General features: G+C 36.0%; 1 protein-coding gene across 1 annotated transcript in view; it reads right to left on the minus strand.

The window, feature by feature from the left end:
• The window catches only part of STK3 (serine/threonine kinase 3), a gene marked incomplete at both ends in the record, with an annotated part of 298,497 nt that overhangs the window by 50,709 nt on the left and 225,967 nt on the right, over positions 1 to 21,821 (minus strand). Inside the window, 1 exon segment of the mRNA XM_079722153.1 lies at positions 21,207 to 21,382. Coding sequence (XP_079578279.1) covers positions 21,207 to 21,382 — 176 coding nt within the window.

Here is a 21,821-nt window from a genome sequence, read left to right on the forward strand (position 1 = left end):
ATCAGAGCAGAAAGAAATGAAAGAGACTAAAAAAAGAGAAAAGATCAATAAACTAAACTGGTTCTTTAACAAGATAAACAAAATTCATAAACCTTTAGCCAGACTCACCAAGAAAAAAAAAGGGAGAGGGTGCAAATCAATAAAATCAGAAATGATAAAGGAGACGTCATGAACAATACCACCAAAATACAAAGGACCATAAGAGACCACTATGAACAACTATGTGCCAATAAATTGGACAACCTAGAAGAAACAGACAAATTCTTAGAAAGGTACGATCTCCCAAGACCGAACCAGGAAGAAATAGAAAATAAGAACAGATCCATTACCAGCACTAAAATTGAATCAGTAATTTAAAAACTCCCAATAAACCAAAGTCTGGACCAGATGGCTTCACAGGTGAACTCTAGCAAACATTCAGAGAGGAGTTACCACCTATCCTTCTGAAACTCTTCCAAAAAAACTGGCAAAGAAGGACACTTCTGAACTCAGTCTATGAGGCCACTGTCACCCTGATACCAAAACCAGACAAAGATATCACACGAAGAAAAGAAAATTACAGGCCAATATCACTGATGCACATAGATGCAAAAATCCTCAACAAAATGTTAGCAAACCAAATCCAACAATACATTAAAAGGATCATACGCCACGATCAAGTGGGATTTATTCCAGGGATGCAAGGATTTTTCAAGATTTGCATATCAATCAATGTGATACATCACATTAGCAAATTGAAGAATAAAACCCATATGATCATCTCAACAGATGCAGAAAAAGCTTTTAATAAAATTCAACATCCATTTATGATTAAAAAAAATGCTTCAGAAACTGGGCATAGAGGGAACATACCTCAACATAATAAAGGCCATATATGACAAACCCACAGCTAATATCATACTCAATGGTGAAAAGCTGAAAGCGTTTTCTTCTCTAAGATCAGGAACAAGAAAAGGATGTTCACTCTTGTCACTTTTATTCAACATAGTTTCGGCAGTCCTAGCCACGGCAATCAGAGAAGAAAAAGAAATAAAAGGAATCCAAATGGGAAAAGAAGTAAAACTGTTTGCAGATGACATGATGCTATACACAGAAAATCCTGAAGGTGTTACCAGAAAAGTACTAGAGCACATCAAAGAATTCAGTAAAGTTGCTGGATACAAAAAAAAATTTTTTTTTAATTTATTTTTTTGCGGTACGTGGGCCTCTCACTGCTGTGGCCTCTCCCGCTGCGGAGCACAGGCTCCGGACGCGCAGGCTCAGCGGCCATGGCTCACGGGCCCAGCTGCTCCGCGGCACGTGGGATCCTGCCGGACCGGGGCACGAACCTGTGTCCCCTGCATCGGCAGGCGGGCTCTCAACCACTGCGCCACCAGGGAAGCCCCCAAAAATTTTTTTTAAATAAATTTATTTATTTATTTTTGGCTGTGTTAGGTCTTCGTTGCTGTGTGCAGGCTTTCTCTAGTTGCAGCGAGTGGGGCTTACTCTTCATTGCAGTGCATGGGCTTCTCATTTCAGAGGCTTCTCTTGTTGTGGAGTGCAGGCTCTAGGCACATGGGCTTCAGTAGTTTCAGCACACGGGCTCTAGAGCGTAGGCTCAGTAGTTGTGGCACATGGGCTTAGATGCTCCACGGCATGTGGGATCTTCCCAGACCAGGGATCGAACCCATGTCCCCTGCATTGGCAGGTGGATTCTCAACCACTGTGCCACCTGGGAAGTCCCTGAATACAAAATTAACCACAGAAATCTGTTGCATTTCTACACACTAACAGCAAAACATCAGAAAGAGAAATTACGGAAACAACCCCATTTATCATCACATAAAAAAGAATAAAATACCTAGGAATAAATCTACCTAAGGAGGCAGAAGACATGTACTCAGAAAACTATAAGACTCTGATGAAAGAAATTGAAGACAACACAAACAGATGGAAAGATATACCGTGTTCTTGGATTGGAAGAATCAATACTGTTAAAATGGCCATACTACTCAAGGTGATCTACAGATTCAGTGGAATCCCTAACAAATTACCAATGGCATTTTTCACAGAACTAGAGCAAAAAATTTTTAATTTGTATGGAAACACAAAGGACCCTGGACAACCAAAACAATCTTGAGAATGAAGAACGAAGCTGAAAGAATCATGCTCTCTGACTTTGAACTATATAACAAAGCTACAGTAATCAAAAGTGTATGGTACTGGCACAAAAACAGACACATAGATCAATGGAACAGAATAGAGAGCCCAGAAATAAACCCACACTCCTATGGCCAATTAATCTATGACAAAGGAGGCAGCAATATACAATGGGGAAAAGACAGTCTCTTCAATAAGTGGTGCTGGGAAAACTGGACAGCTACATGTAAAAGAATGAAATTAGAACATTCTCTAACACCATGTACAAAAACAAACCCAAAATGTATTAAAGACCTAAATGTAAGACTGGATACTATAAAACTCCTAGAGGAAAACATAGGCAGAACACTCTTTGACATAAATCACAGCAAGATATTTTTTTGACCCACCTCCTAGAGAAATGGAAATAAAAACAAAAATAAACAAATGGGACCGAATTAAACTTAAAAGCTTTTGAACACCAAAGGAAACTATAAACAAAACGAAAAGACAACCTATAGACTGGGAGAAAATATTTGCAGATGATGCTACCGACAAGGAATTAACTTCCGAAATATACAAACAGCTCATACAGCTTAATATATAAAAGAAAAAACCAACCCAATCAAAAAACGGGCAGAATACCTAAACAGACATTTCTCCAAAGAAGACATACAGATGGCCAACAGGCACATGAAAAGATACTCATGAAAAGATACTCAATATTGCTGTTATTAGAGAAATGCAAATCAAAACTACAATGAAGTATCATCTCACACAAATCTGAATGGCCATCACTAAAAAGTCTACAAACAATAAATGCTAGAGAGGATGTGGAGAAGAAGGAACCCTCCTACACTACTGGTGGGAATGTAAATTGGTGCAGCCACTATGGAAAACAATAATCAGATTCCTTAGAAAACTAAAAATAGAGTTACCATGTGATACTGCAATCCCACTCCTGGGTATATATCCAGAGAAAACTCTAATTTGAAAAGATACATGCACCCCAATGTTCATAGCAGCACTATCTACAATAGCCAAAACATGGAAACAACCTAAATGTCTACTGACAGATGAATGGGTTAAGATGTGGTATATATATACAGTGTAATATTACGCAGCCATAAAAAAGAATAAAATAATGCCATTTGCAGCAACATGGATGGACCTAAAGATCATCATACTAAGTCAAGTAAGTCAAAGACAAATATCAAATAATATCACTTATATGTGGAATCTAAAAAAGTGATACAAATGAACATCTTTATAAAACAGAAATAGACTCACAAACATAGAAAACAAACTTATGGTTACCAAAGGGTATAGTAGTGGGGGGAGAGATAAATTAGGAGGTTGGGATTAACATATACACACTACTATACATAAACTAGATAAACAACAAGGATCTACTGTATAGCACAGGGAACTATATTCAGTAGCTTGTAATTACCTGTAATTGAAAAGAATCTGAAAAAGTATACACACATATACATATACATATACATATGTATGTATAACTGAATCACTTTGATGTACCCCTGAAACTAATACAACATTGTAAATTAACTATACTTCACTAAAAAATATATATATATATATATATATATATATATATATGTGTGTGTGTGTATAGTCATCCTCCTACTGTAATCACCTATCTAGTAGAAAGGTAGAAAAAATAGTTGTGACTCATATTGTGTGATGCCATTTATATAAAATATCAAGATAGGCAAACCCGTAGCGACAGAAAGTAGATTAACGGCTGCCAGGGACAGAGGAGAGAGGGACACTGTGGCAAAATGAGGAGTGACTGCTAAGGAGTGCAGGGTTTCTTTTTGGGGTGATGAAAATAGTCTAAAATTGATTGTGGTGATAGTTGCACAACTGTCTATATACTACAGAAAAAAAAGAATCCAATCTGTTGTATAGTTCACATGGGTGAATTGTATGGTATGTAAATTACATCTCAGTAAAATTGCTATAAAAATTTAAAAAAATAATTGTGGCTGACTACATTTTAAATTAGTTAAAAATAAGACATAATTTAAGGAAAAGATTTTAAGAAAATAAATTTAAAATAAAATTCTAACAATTTAGGACTAAGAATTACTATCAAAATCTGACAGAAAATAATTAAAGCAAAATTATTGACAGACATATTCTAAAAAGCGTTCCCAATAAATATTTGAACTGTATGGTCTTGATCTCTTTTAAGATGAAAAAAGAAAATAGGAAAGGTCCAGTTAAAAACTAAGGATGTAGGGCTTCCCTGGTGGCGCAGTGGTTGAGAGTTCCCCTGCCGATGCAGGGGACATGGGTTCGTGCCCTGGTCTGGGAAGATCCCACATGCCGCGGAGCGGCTGGGCCCGTGAGCCATGGCTGCTGAGCCTGTGTGTCCAGAGCCTGTGCTCCGCAATGGGAGAGGCCACAGCAGTGCGAGGCCCACGTACCGCAAAAAAAAAACCCCACAAAAATAACAAAAAAAACTAAGGATGTAAACGAAGCAATTGACAAAGGATTAATCTCCAAAATATACAAGCAGCTCATGCAGCTCAATATCAAAAAAACAAACTACCCAATCCAAAAACGGGCAGAAGACATAGACATTTCTCCAAAGTAGACATACAGATGGCCAACAAACACATGAAAAGATGCTCAACATCACTAATCATTAGAGAAATGCAAATCAAAACTACCATGAGGTATCACCTCACACCAGTCAGAATGGCCATCATCAAAAAATCTACAAACAATAAACGCTGGAGAGGGTGTGGAGAAAAGGGAACCCTCCTGCACTGTTGGTGGGAATGTAAATTGATACAGCCACGATGGAGAACAGTATGGAGGTTCCTTAAAAAACTAAAAATAGAATTACCATATGACCCAGCAATCTCACTACTGGGCATATACCCTGAGAAAACCATAATTCAAAAAGAGACGTGTATTGCAATGTTCACTGCAGCACTATTTACAATAATAGCCAGGACATGGAAGTGACCTAAGTGTCCATCAACGATGAATGGATAAAGATGTGGCACATATATACAATGGAATATTACTCAGCCATAAAAAGAAATGAAATTGAGTTAGTTGTGAGGTGGATGGACCTAGAGTCTGTCACACAGAGTGAAGTCAGAAAGAGTAAAACAAATACCGGATGCTAACGCACATATATGGAATCTAGAAAAACGGTACTGATAAACCCAGTGACAGGGCAGGAACAAAGACGCAGACGTAGAGAACGGACTTGAGGACACAGGGTGGGGAGGGGAAGCTGGGACGAAATGAAAGAGTAGTATTGACATATATACATACACTACCAAATGTAAAATGGATGGCTAGTGGGAAGCAGCTGCATTGCACAGGGAGATCAGCTCGATGCTTTGTGATGACCTAGAGGGGTGGGATAGGGAGGGTGGGAGGGAGGGGATATGGGGATATATGTATACATATAGCTGATTCACTTTGTTGTACAGCAGAAACTAACACAATATTGTAAAGCAATTATACTACAATAAAGATATTAAAAAAAAACTAATGATGTATTCTTACATGCCTTAGAAAATAAGTAAACAAAAGCTCAGGGAAATTGATCTAAAAAATTAAAAAGCTTTCCAAAACTCATCCCATATTTGTCCAATCAAGTCTTTTCCTAATCATCTGCCTTTTTTTTCATCTAAGAAGTTTGCTTAATGATCTAACCTGTTAGAGATTCAGCATATGATGAAAAGGAACTTCCAGAAAGTAAAATATTCAATAATTATAGGAACAAAATACCTTTCCTTCTCTTCACTTGGACAAAATATGTTTAGACAGGTTAAATGGCAATTTCTTAGGCTGTTCTCTAACATTTTCCTAAGCAGTCTTAAGGCTGGCAAATCAATGTAAATTTTATTTTACTTTTAAATCCTGTAAAAATAACACATGTAATTCATGCTCATAATAATTTCAAATAAAGGTGTGTGTGTATGTGTGTGTGTGTAAAATGTATATTCATTTAAAAATCTAGATTAGATTCACAGCACTAAAATACTTAGGCTGTTTTATATAAGCTATGTACCCTGTGTTCACTTTGATGACTATTATGCAGATTATTAATAGGTTATCAATAGTATTTCCAGAACATAGGAAAATATGAATAAGATTAACATTGAGGTTAGAACAAGTTATTCTTCATATTTTTGAGACTTAACTTGAGATCACATGGCTTAAATATAAATTAATATTTAATGTCTAATTTAAAAAGTTTTTCTAGAGTAACATACTAACAATTAAACCTCCTTTTTAGTTTTTAACATTTCATTTATTCAGCAAAAGTATTTTATGTACCCTCTGTGGGCCTTTTCACCTTCCTTTAGAAACTAACTCAGTCAAGGGATCCACTTGTTCAACATCCCTATATTGTGGTCTGCTCTTCCCCTCTTCCTCAGAATAAAGAGCATCCTATTTTATCTATTATGTAGCTGTTATGCTTTAGAGTCTAATACAGTCAGCTGGTTTGCCACCCAGTCAAATCAGATGCTTGCAAAATTGGAGCAAACAGCATTTCATCCATCCCCAACTGCCAGCAACTTTCTTCAAGAATTAATTACTTACAAGATGAATTATAAGTTTGATATATTTACTCTCATACTGCTGTTTTATTATTTGTTCAAATGTGAATTCTGGCTGTGAAAACTGGATTTAAATATTTTGTATAAATGATTAGTAGTTCAAAATATCATTGAGAGCATGTATGAATAAGTCTTACAACTAGTTAGAATTTATTAACACCTTTTAAAAAAATCCTGATGTTACAGTGGCTAAAAAAAGAAGGAAAGTCTGTGGGTGCGGGTAGGGAATATGGGGCCCTTTGGCCTGGTAAAGTTTTTCTAATTATTTGAGAAACTGATTAAGAAATTGGAAAGAAAAAAAATAGCACACATATCTGTCTTCTGACACACACAAAAATAGGACTTGCGTATTTGTGGTGTGCCTCTGGATTAGGCATTAAGTTGAATTTGACTACTAAATAATACTTAATAGCAGCATAAGAAAATGGTACCTTGTGTCCCCAGTAATCCTTTCTTCATTATAGAAATTATGTATTAGAATGATGACTATTGAGAATTCTTTCATTTTGCCAGTTTCTTCTCTGATTTTTTAAATATTTGTGTATAACCTGGACACCAATAATGACAGAATTCATTTTAAAGCCTAGCGCTTTTTTTTTTAAACCTCTCTTTTGAAATTATTCTAGGTTACCATTTAATAAAATACCTTAATATTGAGCCCTATAAAATTTCAAAGTAGGGGTCTTGAAAGTAGAGGACTAGAAATAGTAATTAATAGTAATTAAATACTAATTAAAACACAAGTAAATGAATAAAGTCTACTGAGACAACTGCTTATTCATATGTGTTGCATTTGAATCACTTCAAATGCAAATCTAATAATTTAATATTTATATATCTCACTTTTAAAATATAAGATAGTTAATTTTAAAAATACAAAGTAGCTATTGCATATTTTATACACCTGTGATTATTTTTATTAGAGATGCAAAAAATTAAATGAAATTTCTCTTTATTCTAAAAATAAAAAGAACATAAATATGTATACAATCATGCTTAAGTATTTTAAAATATTTTCCCTTAAAGGAATGCTGATTGACGCTACTGTAAATACAAGAGGCCAAATATATGGTTAAGTACATCAATATGAAATTCAGTAAGAGTATGAACTGGTATGTTTCTTGAATGCCTTCTCTTATATTGTTACTGTTTCTTTTCAGAATTCATAATGAATTAAAATAATAGCTTCCTAAAAATGATTCAGGGAAATATATGGATGTATAGATACAATCCACTTTCCCGTGGAAATGTATTATCAATCTGAACACAGAACATAGAACCTAGAATAGAAAAGTCCAATTGTTTTCAAAGTACTTGCTCTGCTGTTAGAAGCTGGTTTTATTTGATACTTATTTTAAATATTAATATAAAACAGGTTTTCCCTAAATTACAAAATAAAGGTGACTAGAGAGAGATATTCATTTAACTTAGAGAGTATGCATTAAATTGTTACCAACATCTAAACTGATATAGATGATACTGTTTTTAATGTTTTAGTTATGAAACAGAAACTGGGATGAGAAAATTCCATAAGTATATTTTAAAATAGCCTTTAGCTGATTAAATGCATGTGATTTTTTTTTAACCTTTCAGAATAATAACCATAAATGGAGATGATGGTGTTTGGCCTGAATTTTCCTAAGCTCCTTTGCATGAATTCTGTTTATTTTCACAGTTAAAAATGTTCCCTCATATGGAGCCATGGAAATCAGTGATTCCCTATTACTAGAAAAGGGGCTTGAACTGGAGGAACAGTTGCCCATTTCTGAAAAAGAGTTCAGTGATAAAGGGAGGCAAGGTAAAACTATCACCCCAAGAAAACCACACATACTGTCCACATGAAAATTGTGACTTGAGTAGAGACATTCTACAGCAGTTAGAACCAGATTAAGCCAGAATAGGACCCACCATCTTCAGATGACCTGGTTCAGATGATGAGCTCCGCCTCTTCTGTCCTTCCTCTAGCCTGCTCCTCACCCCCTCCCTCTCACTGCCAATCTCTCCAAGAGCTAGACCGAGGAGAGGAGAAAGCACGTCAACTGTCTTAAAGCACTAACGTCAGCGGTCCTTAACCTTTTTGGCACCAGGGAGCGGTTTCGTGGAAGACAGTTTTTCCACGGACTTGGGGGTGGTGTGGGGATGGTTTGGGGATGATTCAAGCACATTACATTTACTGTGCACTTTATTTCTATTATTATTACATTGTAATATATAATGAAATAATTATACAACTCACCATAGTGCAGAATCCCACCATAGTGCATAGTGCATATTGGGAACCCTGAGCTCGTTTTCACTTGCCACTCACTGATAGGGTTTTTGTTTTTTTTTTTTTTTTGCGATATGCGGGCCTCTCACTGTCGCGGCCTCTCCCGTTGCAGAGCACAGGCTCCGGACGCGCAGGCTCAGCGGCCATGGCTCACGGGCCCAGCCGCTCCGCGGCATGTGGGATCTTCCCAGACCGGGGCACGAACCCGTGTCCCCTGCATCGGCAGGCGGACTCTCAACCACTGCGCCACCAGGGAAGCCCCACTGATAGGGTTTTGATATGAGTCTGCAAGCAATTGATTTATTATGGTCTCTGTGCAGTCAAACCCTCTGCTAATGATAATCTGTATTTGCAGCCGCTCCCCGGTGCTAGCATCACCTCCTCAGCTCCACCTCAGATCATTGGGCATTAGATTCTCATAAGGAGTTCGCACCCTAGATCCCTTGCATGCGCAGTTCCCAGTGGGGTTCACGCTCCTATGAGAATCTAATGTCGCCACTGATCTGAAAGGAGGTGGTAATGCGAGCGATGGGGAGTGGCTGTAAATACAGATGAAGGTTCGCTTGCTCACCGGCCACTCACCTCCTGCTGTGCGGCCTGGTTCCTAACAGGCCACAGACCGGTACCGGTTGGGGACCCCTGACTTAGGTAGCCTGCCCTGAGACATAGAGTAGGGAACAACCAGGTGAGATTTAAATCATATTTGAGCTTGAAATTTTAAACTAGTCAGATTTTTACTAACCAAAAGTGACCAGAAACTTGTAGCATCTGTCCAAAGGCATAGTTAAGGAGCAGAAAAGGGAGATTAGAGAGTGTATCCATTGTTCAAAGTAGGTTTGGAGAAAAAGCCATTTTAGGTTTATACCCGATGCGTTGTAACTGTTTAAAAAGTGCTTACATTTTAAACTGTAGCAGCATGAATCATGGTACCAGGATGAATCCTCAAAGAGCTGATAACAAAAAACTTGGTAGCTGAAACTATTCTTTAAGTTCAAGTTTAGGGTGACATACTCCCCAATTAAACAAGTAAAATTTCAGCCATGGTAAATTCTCAAGGGACAGCTGTTACCTGCCTGCTTAAGCTTGACTCAACTTATATCCAAAGCTAGATAAAGCCGGTCTCCTCTGCTCACTGCTCATTCTCTGCCCATCTTATATTTGGGATTCCCTAGAAACCCACTTTTGGTAACTTTCTCTCCTTACTGCAAGGCTCTCTCTGGAAGATCTCACGTACTCTAAGCCAAATATTCCCAAATCCATAGCTTCATCCTGTATTTTCAACTACCTAGTGTACTTATATGTCCTCCAGACATTAAAAACTTAATACATCCACAACAGAATTAGCTCAACCTCTGCACCCAACCTCCGAAACCCCTTCTGTCCTCCTTTTCTGTTCTGTATCTCAAACAATGGCAACATCATCAATCTAATTCTCTAAATCAGAAAACGTTTTCTTCATTCAGCTCGCCTATATACAACTGGTTATCATATCCAGATGATTCTTAAATCTAGGATATTTCTTAAATAATCTAATCTCTCTTCTCTAATTCCACTATCTTTGTCTTAATCACAAAGGACAGGGAAAATGCTGAGCAGTAAAATTACACATGTAGACAAAACTGCACTTACCACTTTGAACTTAAAGAACTGGTTAGTTAGAAAAACCATCTCAGATGCTGAGATTTTAAACTTAATGAAGCATCCTATCATGAGTCACAGCAAAATGTGGAATAGAACTCAAATGAATGGAAGCCTCAGAGTTTCAGTGTGGAGTCAAGAGAAAAAAAAAAGTATAAATGATTATAGACAAGGAAGAAACTCTTACAGGTGAGGGCAACTGATGTAAAAAAACAGAAAGAAGCTCAAAGGTTGACTAAGTTATGGAAAATGCTTTAAAAATGACAACAAAAAGGTGAATTTTTAGCATATCTAAAGAGCTGCCGTTAAATGATGACTACTACACTGGTCAGGGTTTGATAATTTCAGTTATTTAAAGAATATTTTTCTGGAAGACTATACCTATAATTCTGTAATGAAGGAAAAATGGAAGAGTAAAATTTGCAGGTATTAGTTGTAATTCACTGATTTCTGCAAATCAAAGGGGAGCTTAATTGTATCTTTTTTTCTATTATGCCTTATAAGATATGCTAAGGGAGAGTCAATGTTCACAGTCAGGGTAAGAATGATTAAATGTTTAAAATCAAAGTAAGGCAATTTTCAGGAGTTTTGTACCATCATTAAAGTTCTAATGTGTTAAAGACAGTACATTTCTTTTCATCAAAGATTATAATCATGGGCTTCCCTGGTGGCTCAGTGGTTAAGAATCCACCTGCCAATGCAGGGGACACGGGTTCGAGCCCTGTTCCAGGAAGATCCCACATGCCGCGGAGCAGCTAAGCCCATGCGCCACAACTACTGAGCTTGCGCTCTAGACCCCGCGAGCCACAGCTACTGAAGCCTGTGCACCTAGAGCCCAAGCACCACAACGAAGAGTAGCCCCCAATCACCGCAACTAGAGAAAGCTCCCGCGCAGCAACGAAGACCCAACACAGCCAAAAAAAAAAAAATAAGTTAAATAAATTAAAAAAAAAGATTATAATCATGAAAATGACTATCTGCTTTAGAACTTTCTTCCATAGCAACGATAATCCACAACTGACCACTCATTTCATTTGACTAGTTAGTAATGGCTGGTTATTAGCTTTTTGCATATTTATATATTTGTAGCCTTGACTATTATATAGCTTAATTAGCACTCTCATATTAAGAGAGAGCTAAAAACTAAATTGAAGGCTTGTGGAATTACAACTTGATACTCTAACTCCGGTTGCTGAGACTTTTATACGGCACCTTAATAAATAACAGCTTTAATTACATCAGTATACTGCATATCAAATTTAACATGCACATTACTTAAATCACGAAGGAAAAAAAGCCCCTTTGTTAAACGCCATGTAAATGTTTCTTAAAAGTAAATCAATATAATTAAGATATCTCTGTATCAAAATTCTTTTATCTGCTACTGTACATTAGTTTGATAACCTCTTTCGCTTATCTCTGTAAGATCTGTCTATATTTTTGGGAAGAAGTTTCTGCTATTGATGGACAAAATTATAAAACAAAACTAGTTTGGTTTTGAATCAAACAGCTTTTGACAGCTAAGGTTTTGATTTTTAAAAAGGTGTTATTTACTGGAATGTCTTCTAATCCGAAGGATCCAACCTAATGGAAGTTTTCTACTTTAATAAATGAGAAGTAGAATGGAAAAAGGTTCCAATCTAATATCAGGACAAGAGAGAAAGGTGTATTAGTTTAACCAGGACAACAAATCTAATAGACCCCAAAAGAACTATGTACTTGTAACTGTGAAAGATCTATATCAGGAAGTTATGATGGGATCAGTTACGGAAAGGGCTGTAACACTAAACTACTATGTATATTCTGAAAACCTGAATTAAGTATGAAAGTACAAACACACTTTCACACTTAAAGAAATTTCATTTATGACAGTTAAAGTGAAAAAGAACTCTTCTATTGTCAATACAAACTGATAACTAGTTCAATCAATCCTAACGACTTATTTGAAATCTAATGGTTTATTTAAGAGGTAAATACTGTGGGGCATCAGTCTTAAATTAAAAGGCAATAAGTTATATTGTCCACTCTATAATCCTAAATTCCACTATTGGTTCTTAACATCTCTTTCACATAATCACCCAACAGTCTCCACTGCTTACTGACTAAACATTCAAAATGAAGCTATGAACAAAAAGTGCACATAGTCAAAATAACTTCCTCAGACATCAACATTAGCCATAACATATGCTTGGAGTATTAACATCTTTGTTTTAAAATGTAAAGTAGCCAATTTCTCAAAACAATCTTCTAGATAAATGACATTTTTAAAAGAATAAATTACTATGAGGAAAGTTTATGCTTTTTAGAACTCTTTTTGGAAGGCCATTTTTCTCTTTGCCATGTGTTTTAAACATCTTAATAAATTCCAACACGGTGACCAGAACCCACACACTGCACCTGTGCTTTCTATCTTAATTAATCCAGTAAGTACAGGCCTGCTCACTTTAATTTGTAAAGGAAATGATGATATAGTGCGTTTTAGCTTAAGGCATTAATTACCTAAATAAGCAGAATTAGCTTAATGTTTCAGAAGATCTTGCCTAAACACAACCACCAAATGAAATTTCCTGAAATTTCTGAAGCCTTTAACAGCATATTTAGGAATAAGAAAGCAGAATGCTCAGTCTACCTTAGGTGGCCAAATGGATTAAATTATACTGAGAAAAAAACAGTGTGGTAGTTTAGAGACACTAAAGTTTTTGTTGCCTTTAACTACTATAGAATCAAATTCAGTGTAGTTGACCGGTGACTATTAACATTTTTTTCCTACTCATATATAAACACTTATCTTTGAAGAAGGCCACTCTCCTTTCAAAACAAAGGTTATGACGGTCTTAAACGCCTAAGGAGATTGATGGTCAAAATCTTATAAAAATTCTACATGGACCTAGACAATCACATGCTACAACTGTGCACATGCCACACCATCTGTTGGATACAACTGCCAGCACAGATTTCGTGAGCTGGCGAAGGACTGCACTAGTCCAGAATTCTGCAAGTATTTCAAAGCGCAGGGTTCTCATTAATTTTAATTTCCTGTTGGCTCTGTAAGGAAAGAGTAGTGAAAGCACAATGTGCCACATACGTTCGAGTTCATGCCACATGTACACCTGTAATCATAAACTCTTATCCAGGGCTATCCACTAAAGCATTTGAGATTTTGTGTTTATTTCTTCTTTACCCTAGAAGAAATAAACCTGAAATATCTACAGTTATCTTTTCATACTTTGTTAATACTCTTCCAAACATCTGGAAATACTTGACAATAATCATTTAATTAACGCAAAACTAATCGATGACAATATGCTTAAGTACTTCACTCAGCTGAAGTGGTTTCCTCAGTCCATACAAGTAGGGCCTGAAGAGAACAAGAAGTTCTTTGACTAAGGAGTGCACCACAAAAGAAACCTGGAGCCAGCATCTCTTTAAAGAGCAAAAGCACTCTCAGTATTTAAGTAGAGAAAGCAGGTGGTAGCGGACTGCTACACTGGTGAAAACTGGCAGATGCTCTTGGCTTAAGTTATTACCTCCAGGCTTCCTACAGGACCTGTGTTCCTGAGGGCTTTCCAAAGGCTTGGCTTCACTACAAGCCTCTGCGGGGGCTCCTGTACTCCACCACTATTATGCTCCACAGCCGCTGGCTGCTCTAGCAGGGTGAAAAGATCCTAAGAAAGATTCCTAAAATGTCTCTAAGGCTCCAGCAGCAGGTTTGGTACCTTCTGCAGGTTCACTGCTTTCTGTATTTTGCAGCAGTGAGGTTTTTTGGGTTTTGTGGGGTTTTCCCTATCACCATACTGATTTTCCAATCCAGAGTCAGAGGTAGAGTTGTAAAAAAAAAAACTCAGGAAAGTTCAAGGCACATGTGTACTTGAAGGAGAGGACTTTTTTTTCCTTTCTGCCACAATTATTGAGATTGTTTGTCCAAGTGCTGCCCTGGAGGATTTTTGTGTCCCTCAGCTCAAAGGAACAACACAAACTGATATTTAAGAATCACAGAAATCCAAAAACATTACCTTACAATTCAGTTTGAGTCAAAGATAAAAAAATAACTGATGTACCTAATTCCTCTTATACTAGCAATTATTGTCAATCCAACTGCTTTTTTAAAAATTTGGAACCAATATGGTGGGTTAACAGATGGCTTTTAAAGTTTTTGTTCTTATTCCAAAATCTTTACATTACCCAAAATATATCTATTTATGTATGAATGATAGTGTAATTTCTGCAAAACATGATCTACATGCTCTCCATTTAACACTAAACAATCTGGATGCTAAGGCTGTTTGGAAATAATTCTAACAAAAACTGAAACATTTGACTAGTGCTATAATAAACAGATTTGCCTTTTACATTTGTTTTAGAAATCTTCACAGCCACACCCTAAACAGAACTTTTTTAGTAGAGTTAAAATAATTGGTTCAGTTAGCCTAAATATATTTTATCCTATCTTTATGCTACCCTCAAGTTGGTGAAATCACAAATTATTTCTCTTATCAGCTCCTTACATCCAAGAACATAACAGGAAACAACCAATTCACAGAATATCTAAAAGACAAATGCTAAAGAAAATACACCAATTAAGTTGCATACAGGCTTTAAGATAAAGAATGCTTCCTACTCCGCACATCTGCCTAGCAGGTGTCTCTCTGAATAAGTTTTGTCCTTTAGGAATCCGCTCTGAATACTGCAAAAGACAACGAAGTAACCACTTTCATTTTTCTTTTTTGAAACCTCTTTTTCTCACGGCAGAAAGAGAAGCCTTCTATGTCCTAGAAACATGGTCAAAATGACTTTGGGTAGTTTTAAGCAACTTCTATTGAATAGACATAGGAATTACATAAAATCTAGTTCTTTTGGAAGGTATCCTTGAGATACATCGTAAAGAGGGGAGATAAACACATAAACCTTAGCACGCTTTACACTTTGATGAGTCACATTTTTAACATTCTATATCTAATGTATGATGGAATGAGTGAGACCAGATTTCCCTTATCAATACCAGCTGGTGTCTCAAGTAGAAATCTCTTTGCTTTTAGTCCATTTCCTTACTTTGTAAGCAAAGTATTCCATCAAACCCTTTACACTTTGTCCTACCTCTGCTTCCTCTTTTCCTACTCTCTTCTAGCCTCTCTTACACACTTTTCTTTTCCTTTTTCTTTCTTTTCTTTTTTTAAACACACTCACTACTACTCTTAGCAAATTCTTTGTTCATCTCCTGGCAATCCTTCCTTTATTCATGTCTTATTTATTCCCATTTGCATTCCCTCAGTAGCTATTGCAAACATTTTTCACTTTCCTCTAGGTGATGAGAGGGCTGAGCAGTTGACAGGTGTAGTGCATGTTGGGGAAGAAAGAACTCCTGCTCTAGTCATTCCTCCCCCTCTGCTTTCCCTTTTTAAGGCTACATGCCCTGTATAAGTCAGAAAAGAAATAAGTCTGCAAAAATTAAATCCGGTCCTATGATCTCTTGGAGCCTCTTTCCAGCTGTGAGGACATGTTCCTTCTTCTTCTTCTTTTTTTTTTTTTTTCTTAAATTTCACCTTCTATTATTTAGCTCCTCATCTTAACCAATAGAGTACTCTTTAATCCAATAAGTCGGCTATTTCTGTTGATTAACAACCTTTCTAGTGCTTCCTACATCTATCCCTGTTTTTGTTGTTTGGTTCTTTTCCATTTTATTACCCTATTATTTCAAGTCTGTTTCACATACCTGATTCTCCCCTACCTCTAGTCTTTTTCTGTCAATCAATCCTGCATGCTACCATCAAGATTAATATACTTAAAACACTTTTCATCATGTCATTTTCCAACCTAAAAACGTTCAGTGGCTTGCCACTGTCTAGGAAATAAAATTTCAAACTTTGCAGTCTTACATTCAAGGCTTCCACCATCTGACCCAAACCTAGCTTTCATTTTATCTCCCATATTATTTCAAATGAACTTGAAGGTCTCCACTTCATTGTCACCCAATATATCTTGTCCTTTCCTACCTCTAAGCTTTTTATTATGCACATCATTCTCTGTACTGCCTACCTTCCCTTCTACTATCCATCTTCCAATGTTTAGACAAAGTCCTCCTCTACTATATAATTTCATAAACTACTCCAACCTTTACTGAGTCCTCCTCTTATGCAAAACTGCATAATATCTAAATTATTGCTCTGGATTACAATTTAACACTTTACTAACATATTTTATCAACTTAATAAATGTACATACATGTATGTATATAAATATATATATATATATTTTTTTAACCCATAGTGCCTAGCACAATCTAAAGCAGAAAACAGAACATTTGTTAAACTAGTTTAAGGTTTTCTAACAAATTTTGGAATTTCCAGATAGAAGGACTCCAGAATCTACAATGGGCTGAAAATATTACCAGAAGTTTACTTATAAGAGCTGGCCACTAGAAAAACTGATGCTCTCATTCACAAAACTAGAATGAGCTTGAAAGGGTCAGTAGAAGGCTGCATGTCAAAAGTTGCTGTGTATGAATATTCTAAAAGTAGGGTGCTGAAATGGCCCTAATCAAAATCACTAATGACCTCCAATTTCCTAAATTCATTATTTTAAATTCTGTTGAATTCTAATATGGACAACTTCTAGTAGACTATTTGCAAAGATGACCACAATAATTCCATTCATTCCACAGGACCCTCTGCAATATGACTTTGCTAGTCTTTCCATCATGAGGTGAAATCTATTTCCATAACCTTTGAATCTGGATTGGCCTTGTGATATATTTTGACTAAGAATATGGCAGAAGTGACACTATGTGAATCCTTTTTTTACCCCCTCTTACTTTTTTTTTTATACATAACTTAAAATCCACCATTTTAACCATTTTTAAGTGTAGAGTTCAGTGGGATTAAGTACATCCACAATCCATCCCCAGGACTTTTTTCATCTTCCAAAACTGAAGTTCTGTACTCAAAAAACAATAACTCCCTATTTCCCCTCCTCCAGCACTTGGCAACTACCATTCTGTTTTCTGTTTCTATGAATTTGACTACTCTAGGTACCGCATATAAGTGGAATCATACAGTATTTGTTCTTTTGTGACTGGCTATGTTACTTAGCTTATTATCTTCAAGGTTCACCATATTATGGCTTGTGTCAAAATTTCCTTCCTCTTTAGGCTGAAAAATATTTCACTGTATGCGTATATCACATTTTGTTTATTCACCCATCAATGGACACCTGGGTTGCTTCCGCCTTTTGGCAATTGTGAATAATGTTGCTATGAACACGGATGTACAAATATCTGTTCAAGTCTCTGCTTGCACTCATTTCTTTTGGGTATATACCCAGAAATGGAATTGCTGGATCCCATGGTAATCTATGTTCAGTGTTTTTGAGGAATGCCATACTGTTTTCCACAGAGGTACCATTTTACATTTCCACCTGCAGTGCCCAAGGAAGGGTTCCAAGTTCTCCACATCCTCACCAATACTTTTTATTTTCTGTGTGTGTGTGTATGTAATGGGTGTGAAATAGTATCTCATGGTTTTGATCTGTGTTTCTCTAATGATTAGTGACATTAAACATCTTTTCCTTTGTTTATTGGCCATTTATATATCTTCTTTGGAGAAATATTTATTGGATTACTTTGACCATTTTTAAATTGGGTTGCTTAGTTTTTTGTTGTTGAGTTCTTTATATATCCTAGATATTAACCCCTTATCAGATATATGATTTAATGTTTTCTTCCATTCTGTGGGTTGACTTTTCTTTGCTGACAGTGTACTTTGATGCACAAAAATTTTAATTTTTATATAGTCCAATTTATCTATTTTTTCTTTTGTTGCCTGTGCTTTTGGTGTCATATCTAAGAAATCACTGCCAAATCCAATGTCACGCAGCTTTTCCCCTATGTTTTTTCGACGAGTTTTATAGTTAAAGTTCGTATGTTTATTTAGATCCTTGATTCATTTTGAGTTAATTTTTGTATTTTTGTATATGGTGTAAGGTAAAGGCCCAACTTCGTGCATGTGGCTATCCAGTTTTCCCAGCATCGTTTGTTGACAAGACTATCCTTTCCTCATTGAATGGTCTTAGTACCCTTGCTGAAAATCTCTGACTATATATGTGATGGTTTATTTCTGGGCTTTCTATTCTACTCCATCTGTCTATATGTCTGTCTGTCTTGATTACTGTAGCTTTGTAGCAGTTTGGAAATCAGGAAGTATGAGACCTCCAACTTTGTTTCTCTTTCTCAAGGTTGTTTTGACTATTCAAGTCCCTTGAAATTCCAAATGAATTTTAGATGGATTTTTCTATTTCTACAAAAAATGTCATTGGGATTTTAATAGAATTTACACTGAATCTGTAGGTTGCTTGTACAATACTGACATCTTAACCATATTGTCTTCCAATCCATGAGCATGAGATGTCATTCCATGTATTGGTGTCTTCTATAGTTACTTTCAGCAGTGTTTTGTAGTTTTCAATGTACAAGTCTTTCACCTCCTTGGTTAAGATTATTCCTAAGTACTCATTCTTTTTGATGGTATTGTAAATGGATTCTAAACTTAGGACTCAAGAGGCCTTACAATTTCTTCTATCACCTTCTTGGAAGGCTGCTACCACAACATAAAACCTCCAGGCTTGCCTGACAGGGTCATATGGCCTAGCCAACTGTCAGCACAACTGCCAGACACATGAGTGATTTTAGAGACATTATTCAGCTCCATTCAAGCTGCTAGATGATTTCAGCCACTTGAGAGACTCCAGGTGAGACTAGCAGAAGAACCACTCAGCTGAACCTAGTCAAACTGCTTACCCACAAAACTGTAAGCAAATGAAATAGTTATTTTAAATTCTAAATTTTGGGGGTGGTAGCAAAGACGAACTGAAACAGAAATAAATCATTTTATTTGCTATTTATTAACTATGATAATTTATTCATTACTTTGTAGCTCATTTCAAACTGTTTTCCAGAGGCTGTTAAGATTTATTCCAACTGAGTTAAGACAGAGTTCTTTGATTCATCAAAGATTCATCATGTTTACAAATGATTTTAAGCTTAAAGTCGGCATTCTAAATAATTTATATATTTTTTAAAAGGAGGTAGCATAAAATGAAATCTTACTAGAACTATAGAAATACAGATTTTATTTTTCTAATTTATAACCTCAAAACTGAAAAAACAGAAAGGAGATATTACGATTAATGTTTTCAGACTAACCTGTACCACTGCTAATATTTGCTAGCACTTAGTACTAAATTTATTGAGGACAGATTTTGAAACTTTATTATCTGATTATTAAAAAACTTAAATAATCACAATATTGAAGAGAAAAGTATTTAACATTAGAAATATTTATAATCCCAAAGCATTTAGAGGCATGGTGACTAGGCAAAACTGCTTGACAGTACTTAAAAATTTAGAAGATATAGATATATCTAAAATTTTATTTACTTATAACATAAATATAGTTATTAACAAATATAGCTGTAGTTATTTTACATGAAAATCTTACAGAACAATATGCAAAAGTAAATGCTATTTATAATACATGCTAAAGCAAAAATTTACCTCAAAAATTTCTAGATTAAAGAACTCATTTTAAAAATTTACTCTCTCAAGTTGTGGTAAGAGTTGTTTTAGAATTATTTATCTGTATTATATGCGTTCTTTAAAAGAAATAAATAATAAGGAGCAGGACAGAAGAAATAAGGAGAAAATGTAATAAGAGGCAAGAAGGCACAGTTTTAGGGACTTCTCTGATGGTCCAGTGGTTAAGAATCTGCCTTCCAATGCAGGGGATGAGGGTTCAATCCCTGGTCAGGGAACTAAGATCCCACACGCCACCGGGCAACTAAGCCCACGCATAGCAACTACTGAGCCCACGTGCTCTGGAGCCCATGCGCCACAACTAGACAGACCACATGCTACAACTACTGAGCCCGTGAGCTCTGGAGTCCACGAGCCACAACTAGAGAGAAGCCTGTACACCACAACAAAGAGCCTGCGTGCCACAACGAAAGATCCTGCATGCCACAACTAAGACCTAATGCAGCCAAATAATAAAAGTAAATTAAAAACAAAAAAGTTGATTAAAAAAAAAAGGCACAGTTTTATACTGAAGTTTATATTCCTAACTAGACATAGGACTATTATTTCTGACAAACCAAGTGGAGTTAACACTATTTGACTTAACTTTCATAGTCGAGGCAAATTTCTCAAAGTCGATGTCATAAATACCTTTGCGTCATTTATTTAGGAAACTGAATTTACTGTCAGAAATATCTCATATTTGCATTATTAAAAACATCTTTTAACACAGTTGTCATTTAGTTTTAAAGAGTCCTAAATATTTCTCTAAATTTGGGCTATAATTTATTTAACCATAGGCAATTATTTCCATTTCTCTGCAACTACATTTCTACAAGCAAACTACAATTTCACCATTCCCCTACCCATATATAGCAATATACTGAATATTAATATACAGTCTATAATTTTAATCATACACACACACACAACCTATGTTTCTCAATGTGGTGACAAAATAGAGTAGGAGAAAACATATATGGAAGAATTGAAATGTACTTACAAAGTCAAAGTCTCCATCTTGAGGAACTTTCCAGTTATCGGGAAAAACATTTTTGGACATAGGGAAGGGTTCATGCATATTCTGATTACAGTTTTCATGACTCTTATTCTTGAAGTCCTGTTTATCAAAGTAATCCATGAAAGATGGTCTTTGTACTTGCGGTGAAGTTGCATTTCCTTAGGTAAACAAAGAACATAAGGAGGGTATAAGTTCTTACATTTACTTAAAGAACTATGATTTTTACTGAAGCATGATTTTTTTATTAATCAATATAATAAGTTTTCACTGGTCAGATTCAAGACCAACATAGTCAATTTAATGAAGAACAAAGTAAAATAAAATAAGAATGAAAAAACAAAAATATCCCAGTTCTAAAGCTAAATTCAAGCTCTTTCCCTTAAAACCTGCTGCTTCTCCACATGCTCTTTGTCTGCTAAAGTCAACATTCTTTACTTAATCCCCAAAGTGATCAAGTTGAGAATTAATCCAGACTCGTTTCTCACCAAACCAAACTGATCATTAGGTCTTTTTTAATGCTACTGCTCTATCCACCACTGCTACTGTCTTAATTTAGCTTCTAATCATTTCCTACCTAGGCCATTGTAACACCCTCCA

The sequence above is a fragment of the Hyperoodon ampullatus genome (assembly GCF_949752795.1).
Source record: "Hyperoodon ampullatus genome assembly, chromosome: 17".
Classification (NCBI taxonomy): domain Eukaryota; kingdom Metazoa; phylum Chordata; class Mammalia; order Artiodactyla; family Ziphiidae; genus Hyperoodon; species Hyperoodon ampullatus.